The 17,133-nt window shown below is 43.1% G+C and overlaps 1 protein-coding gene across 3 annotated transcripts in view; it reads left to right on the top strand.

Annotated features, from left to right (window-relative positions):
- ADAMTSL1 (ADAMTS like 1) overlaps positions 1–17,133 on the top strand; it is a 1,125,264-nt gene that overhangs the window by 1,073,061 nt on the left and 35,070 nt on the right. For all 3 annotated transcript variants that reach the window (XM_027549171.1, XM_027549170.1, XM_027549172.1), the window contains 3 exons: positions 5,671–5,883; positions 7,918–8,098; positions 11,243–11,450. In XM_027549171.1, the coding sequence (XP_027404972.1) occupies positions 5,671–5,883; positions 7,918–8,098; positions 11,243–11,450 (602 nt within the window). The remainder of the gene's footprint in view (positions 1–5,670; positions 5,884–7,917; positions 8,099–11,242; positions 11,451–17,133) is intronic.

The following is a 17,133-nucleotide window of genomic DNA, read 5'->3' as shown; positions in this document are numbered from 1 at the left end:
TCCTTCTGGATGCCTTGGATCCACAGGTGATCTGGAAGCCCCTATTCCCTAAATGTATCAGTTACCTCACCCCACCCCTGAAGATGCATTATATAAACCCCCAAGATACAATGGCTTAAAATAATAGTCACTTATTCTTACTGATCTTCCTTAGTTCAGCTGATCTAACTGGGTTTGGCTGGACTGACTTGGCTCTTCTCCACATTTTTCTCGTCTTGCCCTTGGGACCATCAGGCTCGTCCAGGCATGTTCTTCTACAGTGATGGCAAAGGCACAAGAACACAAGCAAAAACTCACCAGGTTTCTCAAGGTCTAGGATTGAAACTGGCACATTGAAACCCAGCACATCTGCCACCTCAGTTATTTTATTATGGGAAAATACACATAACATACAATTTACAATTTTAACCATTTTTAAGTGTACAATTCAGTGGCATTAATTACATTCCTACTGTTGCACAACCTCACACTATCCATCTCCAGAACTTATTCATCATCTTAAATGGAAATCCAAACCATCAAATAATAATACTCCATTGCCTCCTTCCTCCAGCCCCTGGTAATTACTATTCACTTTCTGTTTCTACAAATTTGGCTACTCTAGGTATCTCATATAAGGGGAGTCATACAATATTTATCCTATGTTGTCTGACTTCCTGTACTTAATGTTTTCAAGTTTAATCCATGTTGTCACATGTATCAGAATTTTATTCCCTTTTAAGGCTGAATAATATTCATCATATATATTTATCACATTTGCCTATCCAACCATCTGTTGATGGCCCTCTGAGTCGTTTTCACCATTTGGCTATCATGAATAATGCTGCCGTGGACATTGGTGTACAAATATCTATTCAAGTCCTGCTTTCAAATCTTTTGGATATATAGCCAGAAGTAGAATAGTTCAGTTCAGTTGCTCAGTCGTGTCTGACTCTTTGCAACCCCATGAACCGCAGCACGCCAGGCCTCCCTGTCCATCACCAACTGCCAGTCTACCCAAAAGGGTCCATTGAGTCGGTGATGCCATCCAACCATCTCATCCTCTGTCGTCCCCTTCTCCTCCTGCCCCCAATCCCTCCCAGCATCAGAGTCTTTTCAAATGAGTCAACTCTCCACATCAGGTGGCCAAAGTATTGGAGTTTCAGCCTCAACATCAGTCCTTCCAATGAACACCCAGGGCTGATCTCCTTTAGGATGGACTGGTTGGATGTCCTTGCAGTCCAAGGGACTCTCAAGAGTCTTCTCCAACACCACAGTTCAAAAGCATCAATTCTTCGGCACTCAGCTTTCTTTATAGTCCAATTCTCACATCCATACATGACTACTGGAAAAACCATAGCTTTGACTAGACAGACCTTTGTTGACAAAGTAATGTCTCTGCTTTTTAATACGCTATCTAGGTTGGTCATAACTTTCCCTCCAAGGAGTAAATGTCTTTTAATTTCATGGCTGCAGTCATCATCTGCAGTGATTTTGGAGCCCAAAAAAATAAAGTCAGTCACTGTTTCCACTGTTTACCCATCTATTTGCCATGAAGTGATGGGACCAGATGCTGTGATCTTAGTTTTCTGAATGTTGAGCTTTTTTTTGTTTAATATAAATTTATTTATTTTAATTGGAGGTTAATTACTTTACAATATTGTATTGATTTTTCCATACATCAACATGAATTTGCCATGGTTGTACACGTGTTCCCCATCTTGAACCCCACTCCTACCTCCTTCCTCATACCATCCCTCTGGGTCATCCCAGTGCATGGTGAGCTTTAAGCCAACTTTTTCATTCTCCTCTTTCACTTACATCAAGAGCCTCTTTAGTTCTTCTTTACTTTCTGCCATAAGGGTGGTGTCATCTGCATATCTGAGGTTATTGATATTTCTCCTGGCAATCTTGATTCCAGCTTGTGCTTCTTCCAGCCCAGCGTTTCTCATGATGAACTCTGCAGAGAAGTTAAATAAGCAGGGTAACAATATAAAGCCTTGACGTACTCCTTTTCCTATTGGGAACCAGTCTGTTGTTCCATGTCCAGTTCTAACTGTTGCTTCCTGACCTGCATACAGATTTCTCAAGAGGCAGATCAGGTGGTCTGGGATTCCCATCTCTTTCAGAATTTTCCACAGTTTATTGTGATCCACAGTCAAAGGCTTTGGCATACTCAATAAAGCAGAAATAGATGTTCTTCTGGAACTCTCTTGCTTTTTCCATGATCCAGAAGATGTTGGCAATTTGATCTCTGGTTCCTCTGCCTTTTCTAAAACCAGTTTGAACAGCTGGAAGTTCATGGTTCACATATTGCCGAAGCCTGGCTTGGAGAATTTTGAACATTACTTTACTAGCGTGTGAGATGAGTAGAGAAGTAGAATAACTGCTGAGTAATTCTAATTTTTTTTTAGGAGTTTTGATACTGTTTTCCACAGTGGCTGCACCATTTTACATTTCCACCAGCAAAACATAAGCATTATAATTTTCCCACATCTTCATCAATTCTAGTTAATGTTTTTTTCTCATTTTTAAATAATAGCCATCCTAATGGTCATAACAGAGAAGGCAATGGCACCGTACTCCAGTACTCTTGCCTGGAAAATCCCATGGATGGAGGAGCCTGGTAGGCTATAGTCCATGGGGTCGCTAAGAGTCGGACACAACTGAGCGACTTCACTTTCACTTTTCACTTTCATGCATTGGAGAAGGAAATGGCAACCCACTCCAGTGTTCTTGCCTGGAGAATCCCAGGGACAGGTGGGCTTCCATCTATGGGGTTGCACAGAGTCGGACACGACTGAAGCAACTTAGCAGCAATGGTCATAAACTGGTATCTCATTGTGGTTTTGATTTGTGTTTCTATAGCAATTAATGATGCTGAGCATCTTTTCACATACTTATTAACATTTGCCTATCTTTGAAAAATGTCTATTCAAGTGTTTTGCTCATTTTTAAATTTGGTTAGTGGTTTTTGTTGAGTTGTAGGAATTCTTTCTGTATCTTTATATATTAATCTCTTATCAGATCTGATTTGTAAGTATTTTCTCCATTTGTGTGAGTCACATTTTCACCCTCTTGTATCCCTTCATTCATTTATGTTTTTCTTTATTTTAGCAATGTTTTGTAATTTTCAGTATACAGGTCTTTTGCCTACTTGGTTTAGTTTATTCTTAAGTATTTTATTGTTTTTGATAGTCATATAAATGGAATTGTTTTCTTTTTAAATGCTATTTATTATTTTGGCTGCTCTGCATCTTTGTAGCTGCACATGGGCTTTCTCTAGGTTATGGCAAGCAGGAGCTACTCTCTAGAGTACTCTAGTACTCTCTAGCTGCTCTCTACTCTCTAGTTGCAGCGTGCAGCCTCCTCATTGTGGTTTCTCTTGTTGCAGAGCATGTGCTCTAGGAGCATGGGCTCAGTTTAGTTGTGTTGCAGGGTATTAGTTGCCCTGCAGCCCATGGAATCCTCTCAGACCAGGGATTGAACCTGTGTCCCCTGCATTGGCAGGCATATTCTTAACCACTGAACCACCAGGGAAATCCTGGAACTGTCTTAATTTCCTTTTCAGATTTTTCATTTCTAGTGTTTGTTAGTAGCCATTTTATCAGCCAGGGTAGTCACATGGCCAAAACTAAAGTCAGGAGGAAGGGAAGTATAGTCCACCCATCATGGGAGGGCCCTGCAAAATTACACTGCAGAGTGAGTCCACATAGGGAGGAATGGAAAACGGTCCTGCAATGATATTCCAGGCTGAACTTCTGAGGGTCAATTTTAGCATTGTTTTTCCAGGGCCCTTCTGCAGAAGCAGTCTGTTGCTGCTACTTCAACCTACACAACCACAGTGAAAATGTAAAAAGGCAAGGGAATAAAGGGAGTAAGCAGACAAGGAAAGGAGGTATCAAAGTGCCTAAGTACTGAGTTGGCCAAACACTCAGACAAACTTTTTGGCCAACCAAATAAATTGTTGGTGCCCCACCAGACAAGTAGTAGGTATAGAGGAAAGAACAGAAGGCAATGAGTCAGAGAGAAGGTCTGGCTTTGATCTTGGAATGGTCTCTTAACATTACTTAACATCTCTGGGCCTCTGGCAGTAAGCTAGATCATCTCTTTAAAGACCGTTTCTGTGTTAACGCTGCCATCTTATAAAAATCCTAACAGTGCTGCCCCCAGAACACAGCACAAGTCAACGTTAGGAGATCCATTCTCCATACAGATCCATAAGCACACACATCCATGCAGATGACCATCTGTATGTCTCACTGATCCCATCTTCTGCCTACATCTCAGCTTTATTGGTGTGCTTTTTTGCATCCCATACCAGTTGAGAGCTCCTTGAAGAAGAGAAGATAGTCATTACTTACTTAACTGTCCCCAGAACACTATGCACCAAATACATATTTTTGAAGTGAACTGTGCAGTCCATAGGGTCGCAAAGAGCCGGACACAACTGAGCGATTGAACTGAACTGAGTAAAAAACCTCTAGTATCTTTATTTTGAATGATTTATCTTGCATTCTGAAATTTTCAAATAATTTTTCTCTGGAAGCTAAATTTCTGGAGTCACAACAGCAAATTCAGCAAGTACAAATTTAGAGGTAATGAGTTTCTCTCACAGTTGCAGTTTATTTTACTAATTTTATGCTGCTAAATAGACACCATATCTCAGTTTAATATTTCAGAATTTTAATGTAACAAAATAAGTTCAATGACTATGTAATAAGTATGACAATGTACATGTCCAGTGCAGGCTTAGCTGTCAGAAGAGCTGTCAAAAGACCAAAGTTCTTGACTTACAGAGAAATGAGATCAGTGTTTAAAATTGTTTTTCTAGTCTCTGTTGAAAATTTGGGGCATGAAAATCACATAAAGCATAAAATGGAGGCAGACACTGGACAGTTACCAATTAAAGTTTGATTCTTAATTATCACTATTTAATACATGGGTTTTTTTCCCCAAAACATTACATTTGAAGAAGTGACTTCTTTCAGTATAAGAGCCTGTTATACAAAGTGAAATAAGTGAAAAAGAGAAAGACAAATATTGTATATTAACACATGTACAGAATCTAGAAAGATGGTGCTCATGAACCTTTTTGCAGGGCAGCAGTGGAGATGCAGACATAGAAAACAGACTTGTGGACACAGTGAGGGAAGGAGAGGGTGGGATGAATGGAGAGAGGAGCATTGAAACATATTACCATGTGTAAAACATTTGCTCTGTGACACAGGGAGCTCAACCCAGTGCTCTGTGACAACCTAAAGGGGTGGGAGATGGGAGTGGGCTCAGGAGAGAGGGGACATATGCATACCTGTGGCTGATTTATGGCAGAGGCCAACACAATATTGAAAAGCAATCATACAATTTTTAAAAATGGCATAGGAACTAATTAATCTGTGAAATCACATTCAATGAGCAAATCTTAATTGCTTCATTTTTTTTTAATTATGACAGGGACATAGCTTAAAATAGGTACTTCATGTTCCCTAGGATTTTTTCCTTGAGTTGAATGAATAGTCACTTTCCCAGTATCCCAGAGAACAGAAATATCTCCTATTTGCTTGGGAATGTCATAGGGAAGCAACACTGAATGTATGGCCTCAAAATCCATGGACATAGTCAAGCAGCTCATCAGGAATGTGTCCTTTTTGGCTGTATCCATGGCTTACCTCTCTTCTCCTCTCCTTCTAGGCTGCCCTGTCAAAGGCGACCCTACTCCCAATATTACCTGGTTCCACGGTGACCAGCCAGTGGCCAATGTCACAGGACTGATGTATCATATCTTGGCAGCTGGACAGATTCTCCAGGTTGCAAATCTTAGCGGTGGATCTCAAGGGGACTTCAGCTGCCTTGCTCAGAATGAGGCAGGAATGCTCGTGCAGAAGGCCTTTTTAGTGATCCAAGGTAAGACACCCTTCAGGACCTGGGTGCCAGGCTTGCTTCTTGAAAAAGAGAGTCTACTTGGGAATCTAATTCTCTAGCAGAACAAAGTGATTTCTGATCCCCAGTGGTTCTTTAGAGTGTGAAAATGGAAACCCAACCATGTTGCCATACCATGAGGCTCTCTTCAGAAAAGCCACTTGTCTGCATCTCAGCAGAACCTGGAAAAGTCAGTGCTACTTTCATAGATGTGCCCTTCTGCTCATCATGTCACTGCTGCTCAGGACCAAGGAGATCCACATAGGAGAGCAGATGTCTCCTTTATGCTGGCCTAACCACTAAAGAACACACACACTTGCCTGTTAGGGAAATACAAGTTTTCTCTGTTGGGTTGGTTTAAAATTTCCTCTTGATGTGAACCATGTGGTTGCTGTCCCCTGCCTTGGAGAGTCGGGGCTGGCACCAGGACTGGTGAGTCATGCAGAAGTCTTCAGCTACAGTCACATGTCGAGTGCTTGCCTGGTCCCTGCCCTGTGGTCTGTCCGTGAGCAGACTGAGGAGTCTGCGTGGCTCACACGTTCACCTGCCAGGCACACGGGTGGGTCCGAGAGCCTTTGGATGGGGCCTGCGTTCGCTGCCCCAAGAAAGGTAGCAAATGAGCCCAGCAGAGTGGGAAAGGAGCCCAAACTGGCCTTGTTATAGAAACTAAGTGAGGCCTTTGAGTTTTCCATAGGCTGGTTCTACTCTTATAAGGAAAGCAAAATTCTACTGCACGTATCCTAAAATGGAGGCTTCCATGGGAAGGGACAGAGTTCGTTCCAGAATAGCACATAAGGATGGAGATTTTTCTGAGTCCGTAGGTTTTCCCCTGAAACACCCTCCACCACCATTTGGCCTTCCAGATAGGAAAGTCAGTGTTGCGTTTTCTTGTCAGCCAGCCAGTCTCTGCTGAAAACCAGAAGGCAGTGTCCATCTGCAAGTTTTGTAAAACACAACTGTACAAATAAGCACTCAAAATTTACCAGCCCACAGTTATTTTTAACAGTTCTCCTACCAGTGAGTCCCAGACCCCCCAATAGAAAATCCAAAGAAATGGCCTTTCTGACTGATGTCATAGTCTCCATAAGTGAATATTCTTTTAATAGGCTGTTTTTCTGTAACATATACAAAGTCCAGCTCCAATATGGACTTTTAAATATCATTGTTGAGTACCTCTTGTATTTTTATATCTCTTTGTTGAAAAATAAAGTCACCTTCTGGTAAATCAACAGGGGGAATAAAAGTACTTGAGGAAGTAGGTTTTAAAATAGGAGAGCTACAGCCACTGATGAAGTTCTAGGTGCCAGGTCCCGGGCTAGACCCAGCACTTCACGCATGCTCAGTTGCTTCAGTCGTGTCCAACACTTTGCGACCCCATGGACTGTAGCCCACCAGATTCCTCTGTCCATGGGATTCTCCAAGCAAGAACGGAGTGGGTTGCCATGCCCTCCTTCAGAGGATCTGAACTCACATCCCTTATGTCTCCTGCATTGGCAGGCGGGTTTTTACCATTGGCACCATCTGGGAAGCCCAGGGCTAGGCCCTGTACTTTCTTTATATCCTGTTCTCCAGTAGCATGATGAGATAAGGGAACGGTACTCACTTTATGGATGAGCCAGCTCAGGCCCTTGGAGACCATGTGACTTGCCCAGATCTGTTGGGAATGGAGCCCACTGAGGGGCACTTTTTTTTAGTCACTAAGTGATGTATCCAACTCTTTGCAACCCCATGGATGTAGCCCATCAGGCTCCTCTCTCCATGGGATTTCCCAGGCAAGAATCTTAGAGTGGGTTGCCATTTCCTTCTTCAGGAGATCTTCCTGACCCAGGGATCACACCTGCATCTCATACACTGGCAGGTGGATTCTTTACCACTGCATCACAGGAAGCATCACGGGGCACAGCCTCATTCATAACAGCACCTCATGCCCTCCCTGCTCCGCCCAGCTCAGAAGGAACATTGATGAGCATAAGCATTGATGCCACCTTCTTTTCACCTCTGGTTCTCCTCCTGTGACAGATTACTGGTGGTCTGTGGACAGACCGGTGACCTGCTCGGCCTCCTGTGGCAACAGGGGTGTTCAGCAGCCCCGCCTGCGGTGTCTCCTAAACAACATGGAGGTGGACCCCACTCACTGCGCGGGGAAGGTGCGCCCTGCTGTGCAGCCTATCCCCTGCAACCGGAGAGACTGCCCTTCCCGGTGAGTCCACCAGCCCCTCCCCAGGATGGGCCTGGACTTGCAGCCAGGCTCATGGCCAGCCCTTGTTAAGTCCTATGAGAGCAAGAGACACTGAGTGCCAGCGAGGGAGCCTGATGGCCAAGGAGCCACACTCTCTGTCAGCCCGGCCCACCAGACTCCCCACTGCACAGAAGACATCCCCCAGGACAAGCTTCCTTTCTCAGTTGTTTGTCCCCTCACCACTCAGTCAGCTAAAGCTGCCTGGGCTTCCCAAGGGCCTGAAAAGGTCGGTTTAGGGGCTGGGAATATCCCAGGCCCTGGCAAAAGAGAGTTCTCATCCTGCAGCAAGAAGGCTGGTTTTAAGAGGGAAAAAAAACACGTTGTGGTTGAAGTGCTTAGGGGATAGTGATCACCAGTCTATACCCCAACAACCCCTCCCCTTTCTTATAACTATATGCCTTTGCTCATCAGTACTCCATTTTAGCTGAGGAAATATCCTCTCTTCTACAAAGGCTTACCTCTTGTTAAAGTTGAAATAAATTTTCATTTCCCATAGTTGCTTCAACTTTGGGTTTACAGTTGACCCTTGAGCTAAACAAAGATTAGGGACAATGACCTTGAGCAGTCAAAAATCCATGCATAACTGTATAGTTGCTGCTCCAACTGTAGATGGTGTAGTACTCTAATAGATATTTAGTGAAAGAAATCTGAGTACAAGTGGACCCGTGTGGTTCATACCTGGTGTTGTTCGGGGGCCAACTGTACATTCTCTGCACTTGGGTTCCTTATATAACCCAGAACAATAGCCACAGTCTCTGCCTCTTCCATCTTCCTTGAGCTTAGAGCAGCCATGAGTCCCACTGAGCAGTGCCCTTCCCCCTCACCATGTCAGGCAGCAGCTAAAGGAATAATGGATGGGCTTGGAGTTGGCATCCACATGGTGCCCTAAGCCTGGGGAGACTTGGCAGAGCCCTGAAACACCCCTTTACTGCCTGTCTGTGGGACGTTCACCCACTCCTTAGGCAACCACTTTGTGTTCTGCCAGCTGAGTCATAAGGAGCAGCTGAAACCAGGAGAGCCTCAGTGAAATATGAAACACACTCATTAATATCAGCAGTTTGACTTGCTGACGGGAAGGTTTCCACGGGAATGATTAATGTCCTTTTATACCCTTCCTGAACTGTAACATAGCCTGTACCTCTCCTTTCTTAAAGCCCCCACCCCAGCTCCTGAAAAATTGCTGAAATGTATATTTGGAAATAAAAGTTGATTGAAAGGCAGGCCTGACATTCATCAGGGATACGAGAGGCTGGAAGACTGCCTTTGCCAAGCTGTGTGAAACGAAGAAGAGGTCATGGACATGCCAGGGACATTTTGATTTGCTGTGGCGATAGAGTCAATCAGCCTCATTTACTTCTGCAGATGAAATAATGGCCGGGTCTGCTTGGGTTTCAGCACCCTCAGGGGCTTTAACACGCCTTCGGCCTGCTTCCTAAGTGGCTCTGCTCCTGTGGGTTAGAAATCTGCACACAGTCATGTCTCTCCAAGATGAACAGAGCAGGGAAGTTCCACCAAACTAAATAAGTCACAGATCCAGGTTCAGGAGCAATGTGCTCCCTGTTCCTACTACTTACCTCTCCTGAGAGCCAGATGTGGCACCATCGGACTAGAAAGTGGCCACAGGCTCATCTCTGACTGGTTTTCCCACCAAGCTTCCTGGGCATGTCAGCCCCCTCCTCTGCACACAAACAGGTGTGGCCCCAGTTGTCTTTTTGAATCGCACTGTGAAGTCACGCTTTGACCCAGGTAGCTGTGTCAGCCACTTCATTTAGATCATTCCCCTCCGCCTGCCGCCCAAAGCAATAAAATCAAAAAATGTTTTTTCTAGGTTGAATGAAATGGCTGGAAAGAACCAAATCTTTTCCACAAACTACACCTCCTTCCCCTCCTCTTTGAGAATTAGCACAGGGTAACATCCAAAAAGAACCCCTCCATATCTGTATACAGTCCAAGGATTTCAGAGTGTTTCCCAACTTATAGCTTGGCTTTATGAGGAAAGCTATTTGTCACAGTCCTGGTCAGTCTCACTTCTGAGGATCTAAATTGCAGCTGGAACCTAACATCCTGAGAATAACTACTGTCACCACATAAACCACCCTCTGAGAGGTGTAAGACCTATGGACTGTGACTCATGGAGGTGGGAAATTGCTCCAGAAAGCTGGAAGGAACTTCGTAGGCTTCTGGGGGATTAAACAAATCAAATGAGACGTGGGTTAAGGCGAGGTAGGAAAAACAGTGAGTACGAGCAGACAAAACTTGGCTTACCTGAGACCCAGACTGCCTCTGGGGTCAGAAGGTAACCCAGGTTTGGATCTGATCTTCCCTGGGAAACAGGCCCTTCTCTGCCCCGCATTGAATGCCTTTAGGAAGAATCAGAACTGGTATAACTGGTTAAAGGACTGCCTCCCCTGAGGGTTTTATCTGCAAGCGCACAGCTTTGGGGGCCAATATTAAGATAAAGCGACTGATCTTTCACAGTGTGCCTTTTTAATCAATTTCCAAAGGGTATTTATTTCCTGTAGCAAATTACACACAAACACAGTGGCTTAAAATGATAGATTTTTATTCTCTTCTAATTATGGAGGCCAGAAGTCCAGAATCAAGATGTCGGCAGGGCTGCACACCCCCTCCAAAGACTCCAGGAGAGAATCAGTTCCTGGGTCCCTGTAGCTTCTGGAGGCTCCAGGCGTCCCTTGTGGTCACAGCACTCCAACCTCTGCCTTTGTGGTCACACTGTCCCCTCCTCTTCCATGTCAGATCTCCCTCTGCCTTTCTCTTACAAGAACGTGATGGTATTTAATGCCTAACCAGATAATGCAGGACAAGCTCATCTCAAGATCTTTATATCTGTAAACACTCTTTGTCCAAATAAGGTAACATTCACAGGTTCCAGGGATGATTTCATGTAGATATCTGGGAGGGGTGGGGGTGGCATTTTTAGCTTACCACCCCAGGTATATTCTGTGAAAAGAGACGTGGCCCCGCAATTAGCTGCTGTGTGGTAAGAACAGGAGGATGCTGTGGGGCTCCTTTTCTGAGAGTATATGGCATTGTTCCTCTGCTCAAGGCTTGATCCTTTGCACTAATCCTTCTTCCTCTTCCCAGGTGGATGGTGACCTCCTGGTCTGCCTGTACCCGGAGCTGTGGGGGAGGCGTCCAGACCCGCCGGGTGACCTGCCAGAAGCTGAAAGCCTCAGGGATCTCCACTCCTGTGCCCAGTGACGTGTGCACGCAGCTTGCCAAGCGGCCAGTCGACACCCAGGCCTGTAACCAGCAGTTGTGTGTGGAGTGGGCCTTCTCCAGCTGGAGCCAGGTAAGACAGCTTTGTTTTCTTAGTTGATTTGCGGAGTTTCTAGTATATTGCAGAGTGATTCAGTTGTGCCTATATATTCTTTTTCCGACTCTTTTCTATTATGGGTTATTGCAAAATATTGAGTAGATTACCCTGTGCTATACAATAGGTCCTTGATTATCTATTATATATACACTAATCTGTATCTTTTGATTCCAACTATATCCCGACCCCCTCTTTCCCCTTTGGTTCAGTTCAGTTCAGTCACTCAGTCGTGTCCCACTCTTTGCGACCCCATGAATCACAGCACGCCAGGCCTCCCTGTCCATCATCAACTCCCAGAGTTCACTCAGACTCACGTCCATCGAGTCAGTGATGCCATCCAGCTATCTCATCCTCTGTCGTCCCCTTCTCCTCCTGCTCCCAATCCCTCCCAGCATCAGAGTCTTTTCCAATGAGTCAACTCTTCACATGAGGTGGCCAAAGTACTGGAGTTTCAGCTTTAGCATCATTCCTTCCAAAGAAATCCCAGGGCTGATCTCCTTTAGAATGGAGTGGTTGGATCTCCTTGCATGCTAGTAAAGTAATGCTCAAAAATCCCTCTTTGGTAACCATAAGTTTATTTTTCAGGTCTTATGAGTCTGTTTCTGTTTTGTAAATAAGTTCATTTGCATCATTTTTTAGATTCCACATATAAGTGATATCATATGACATTTGTCTTTCTCTTTTTGACTTCACTAAGTATGATAATCTCTAGTTGCATTCATGTTGCTGCAAATGGCATTATTTTGTTCTTTTTATGGCTGAGTAGTATTCCTTTGCATATACATACCACACCTCCTCTACCCATTCATCTATAATGGATATTTAGATTATCTCCATGCGTGGCTATTCTAAAGAGTGCTGCTATAAACCTAGGGGTGCATGTACTTTGCGGGTGTTTTTAATTAACTTTTGTTGGAGTATATTAGATTTACAGTGTTGTGCCGCTTTCTGCTATACAGGAAAGCGAATCAGCTACACATATACATACACCCTTTCTTTCTTAGTCTTTTCCCTTATAGGCCATTACATGATTTTGAGTAGAGTCCCTATGCCATAAGTACATTCCTATTAGTTATCTGTTGGTGTTTTATATATAGGAGTGTATATATGTCAATCCCAACTCTCTATCTATCCTTCTCCCCCTTTTCCCCTTGGTTGCCACAAGTTTGTTCTCTACATCTGTGACTCCATTTCTGGTCTACAAACAAGTTTATCTGTACCATTCTTTAAAATTCCACAAATAAGCAATATAATATATGTCTTTTTCTGTCTGACTTACTTCACTCAGTATGAAAATCTCTAGATCCATCCATGTCATGCAAATGGCACTATTTCATTCTTCTTTATAGCTGAGCACTATTCCACTGTATATATGTGCAACATCTTCTTCGTCCATTCATCTGCTGATGGACATTTAGGTTGCTTCCGTGTCCTGGTTATTGTAAACAGTGTTGCACTGAACATTGGGGTGCCTGTGTCTTTCTGAATTATGGTTTTCTCCAGATATGTACCTAGGAATGGGATTTCTAGATCATATAGTAATCCTATTTTTAGTTTTCTGAAGAACCTCTGTACTACTTTCCATAGTGACTGCAAGCACGGTTCCCTTTTCTCCACACCCTCTCCAGCATTTCTTACTTGTAGATTTTTTCATGGTGGCCATTCTGACTAGTGTGAGGTGGTACCTCATTGTAGTTTTGATTTGCATTTCTCTTATATTTAGTGATATTGAGCATCTTTTCATGTATTTTCATTGGCAATCTATGTTTCTTTAGAGAAATGTCTATTTGGGTCTTCTGCCAATCTTTGGATTGAGTTGTTTGTGTTTTGTTATTGTATGAGCTGTTTGTATATTTTGGAGATTAATCCCTTATCGGTTGCATTATTTGCAAATATTTTCTCCCATTCTGTAGGTATCTTTTCATTTTGTTTATAATTTCTTTTGCTGTGTAAAAGCTTGTAAGTTTGATTAGGTCCCATTTGTTTATTTTTCTTTCTATTTCTAGTGCCTTGAGAGTAAGAAAACATTTGTACAATTTATATCAGAGAATGTTTTGCCTGCATTCTCTTCTAGGAGTTTTATGGTTTCATGTCTTATAAGTCTTCAGGGCTTCCCTGGTGGCTCAGCCATGCTTGCTCCTTGGAAGAAAAGCTATGACCAACCTAGAAAGTGTATTAAAAAGCAGAGACATTACTTTGCCAACAAAGGTCCATCTAGTCAAAGCTATGGTTTTTCCAGTAGTCATGTATGGATGTGAGAGTTGGACTATAAAGAAAGCTGAGTGCCAAAGAAATGATGCTTTTGAACTGTGGTGTTGGAGAAGACTCTTGGTGGAGAGTCACTTGAACTGCAAGGAGATCCAACCAGTCAATCCTAAAGGAAATCAGTCCTGAATATTCATTGGAAGGACTGATGCTAAAGCAGAAACTCCAATACTTTGGCCACCTGATGTGAAGAACTGACTCATTGGAAAAGACCCTGATGCTGTGAAAGATTGAAGGCAGGAGGAGAAGGGGATGACAGAAGATGAGACAGTTGGATGGCATCACCAATGTGATGGACATGAGTTTGAGTAAGTTCTGGGAGTTGGTGATGGACAGGGAAGCCTGGAGTGCTGTAGTCTGTGGGGTTGCAAAGAGTTGGACATGACTGAGCCACTGAACTGGTAGCTCAGACAGTAAAGCATCTGCATGCAATGTAGGAGATCTGGGCTCAACCCCTGGGTCAGGAAGATCCCCTGGAGAAGGAAATGGCAACTCACTCCAGTACTCTTGCCTGGAAAAATCCCATGGACAGAGGAGCCTGGTAGGCTACAGTCCATGGAGTCGCAAGGAGTCAGACACAACTGAGTGACTTCACAAGCCATTTTGAATTTATTTTTTGTATAATGAGGGCGTGTGTTCTAACTTCACTGATTTACATGTAGCTGTCCAACTTTCCCAATACCACTTGCTGAAGAAACTATCTTTTTCTCATTGTATATTCTTGGATTCTTTGTTGAAGATTAATTGACCATAGGTGTGTGGGTTTATTTCTGGGCTCTCTATTCTATTCCATTGATCTATATGTCTATTTTAATGCCAATACCAGGCTGTTTTGATTACTGTAGCTTTGTAATATTCTCTGAAGTCTGGAAGGGTTATGCCTCCTGCTTTGTACTTTTTCTTCAGGATTGCTTTGGCAATTCTAGGTCTTTGACAGTCCCATATAAATTTTAGGATTATCTGTTCTAGTTCTGTGAAAAATACTATGAGTTATTTGATATAGATCTCATTAAATCTGTAGATTGCTTTGGGTAGTATGCCATTTTAACAATATTAATTCTTCCAATCCAAGAGCATGGGTTATCTTTCCATTTCTTTGAATCATCTTCAGTTTACTTTATTAATGTTTTATAGGTCTCAGGATATAAGTCTTTCACATCCTTGGTGAAGTTTATTCCTAAATACTTTATTTGGAGGTTGTGATTTTAAAAGGTACTGTTTTACATTCCCTTTCTGATATTTTGTTGTTGGTATAAAGAAATACAACATTTTCTGTATGTTAATCTTGTATCCTGCTACCTTGCTGAATTTATTTATCAGTTCTAATAGCTTTTGTGTAGAGTCGTTTGTAGATAATTTGTGTAGATACTTTTCTGTATACAGTATCATATCATGTGCATATAAAGACAATTTTACTTCTTCTCTTCCAATCTGGATACTTTTTATTTCTCTTTCTCATCTGACGGCTATGATTAGGACTTCTAGTACTATGTTGAATAGAAGAGGTGAGTGAGCATCCTTTGTTCCAGATTTTAGTGGGAAGTCTTTCAACTTTTTACCACTGTTATATTGGCTGTAGATCTGTCATGAATAGCTTGTATTATCTTGAGATATGTTCCGTCTGTACTCAACTGTGGTGAGATTTATCATGAACGGATGTTGAATTTTGTCAGATGCCTTTTCTGCACCTACTGAGATGATATGCGTGTCTGTTGTCTTTTGCTTGCGTTGTGTATCACACTGATTGGTTTGTGTATGCTGAACTATCCTGTGAACTTGGGATGAATCCCACTTGGTCATGGTGCATGATATTTTTAATGTGTTGTTGGATTCGGTTTGCTAATATTTTGTTGAGAATTTTTGCATCTATATTCATCAGATATTGGCCTGTAATTTTCTTTTTTGGTGGTGTCTTTGCTGGACACTGGTCTTAAAGAAATTTCTCCAGTGATTCTAAGTCAGTTGTTCAGGAATGGGATCTAAGCATGGACATATTTTAGAAGCCACCGAAGTGATTCTGCTGTGAAGTCCATTGTTCCAAACCAGTAAGAGTTGAAGTCTTGCTGGTACCAGCAACTCCTTTCTTAATTCTTTGCTGGAGGTTAACCAAAAAAGTCCCAGGTTAGCTCAGCAGAGCAGAAATGGGGGCTCAGCTGGTTGAGGGAGAAGTCACATTGACTCTCCACTTGAAGAGGAAATTTTATGTTTAATTATAGCTTAGAAAGAAAGACCCACACAAATAGTGACACGCACCAGGCCATGAGAGATGCGGCCCAGGGCTGCGGGTGCTCACAGCGGCTTCACCACTGTCAGCATTTTGGGGCAGGTGAGCCAGAGGACAAGTCAGGAACTCCCATTTGTAATTAGAGCCTAGGTTTTCCCCAGCGCAGGTAGATAGGGCCTCTGTTTAGACAAAGTGTAGTTGTCCTACTCATCTGACCCCTTCTATGTTTTAGAATGTTGTTAGCAGCCCCGCCCCCTCCCCCAACAAAAGTCTGGTGTGCCACTGGAAGGAAATGATATAATTGTATATGCTCTGTTTCTCCTCAAGTCTGTGTTCAAAATGTCTCCTCCTGGAGACATTGCTTTTGTTGTTTGGTCACTCAGTCACGTCCGATTCTTTTGTGACCTCATGGATTGTAGCCCGCTGGGCTCCTCTGTTCATGGGATTTCCCAGGCAAGAATTCTGGAGCAGATTGCCATTTCATTCACCAGGAGGACTTCCCGACCTAGGGATTCAACCCATGTCTCCTGCATTAGCAGACGGATTCCTTACCTCTGAGCCACCAAGGAAGCACTGGAGACCTACTGAGCCTCTAAGAGCTGCCTGCAAAGACAGATAATCAGTTGGTACCTACCAACTATGCAGGAACAACTGTTGTCGTTTGTCAAAGGCCAGTGCTAACTGGTAGGATGACCATTCTGATTGGTCAGGTATAGTTTCTGAATGGTCAGTATCTGAAACATACCATTACGCTTGGCCTGCAAGGACATCCCAAAGCAACCACATGGCTCTTAACTCTTTGTGTAACTGTATGAACAAGCATGATCAAATGTTTGGGGGCAGTTAACAACTTGAACTCATTGGAACTGGTATCTACAGGTCAGTGCATTTGTTTTCCTTCATCCCCATCCTTAGGTGTGTTCTTTGGAAAACAGTCACTTGGAACTTCCTATTAAGTTAATGCACTGTGGCCATCTCTAATGAAGATGAAATGTTATTTGGAGGAAATGTGGCCACAGAATTTCTTTGCAACTGAAAAGCTATTTGTGTCCCAGGTGAGGCCAGGGATAATGCTCCATGCTAGCAAATCAACACACTCAGCCAGAGGCTCCTTTTTGGGGCCTCTACCAACCCCCCTTATTTTCAGTGACCTAATACATGTAGTTCATA

This window comes from Bos indicus x Bos taurus, chromosome 8 (assembly GCF_003369695.1).
Source record: "Bos indicus x Bos taurus breed Angus x Brahman F1 hybrid chromosome 8, Bos_hybrid_MaternalHap_v2.0, whole genome shotgun sequence".
In the NCBI taxonomy this organism is placed as follows: Eukaryota; Metazoa; Chordata; class Mammalia; order Artiodactyla; family Bovidae; genus Bos; species Bos indicus x Bos taurus.
The sequence above is the reverse complement of the archived record's forward strand: the minus strand, read 5'-3'. Positions and strand labels throughout refer to the sequence as shown.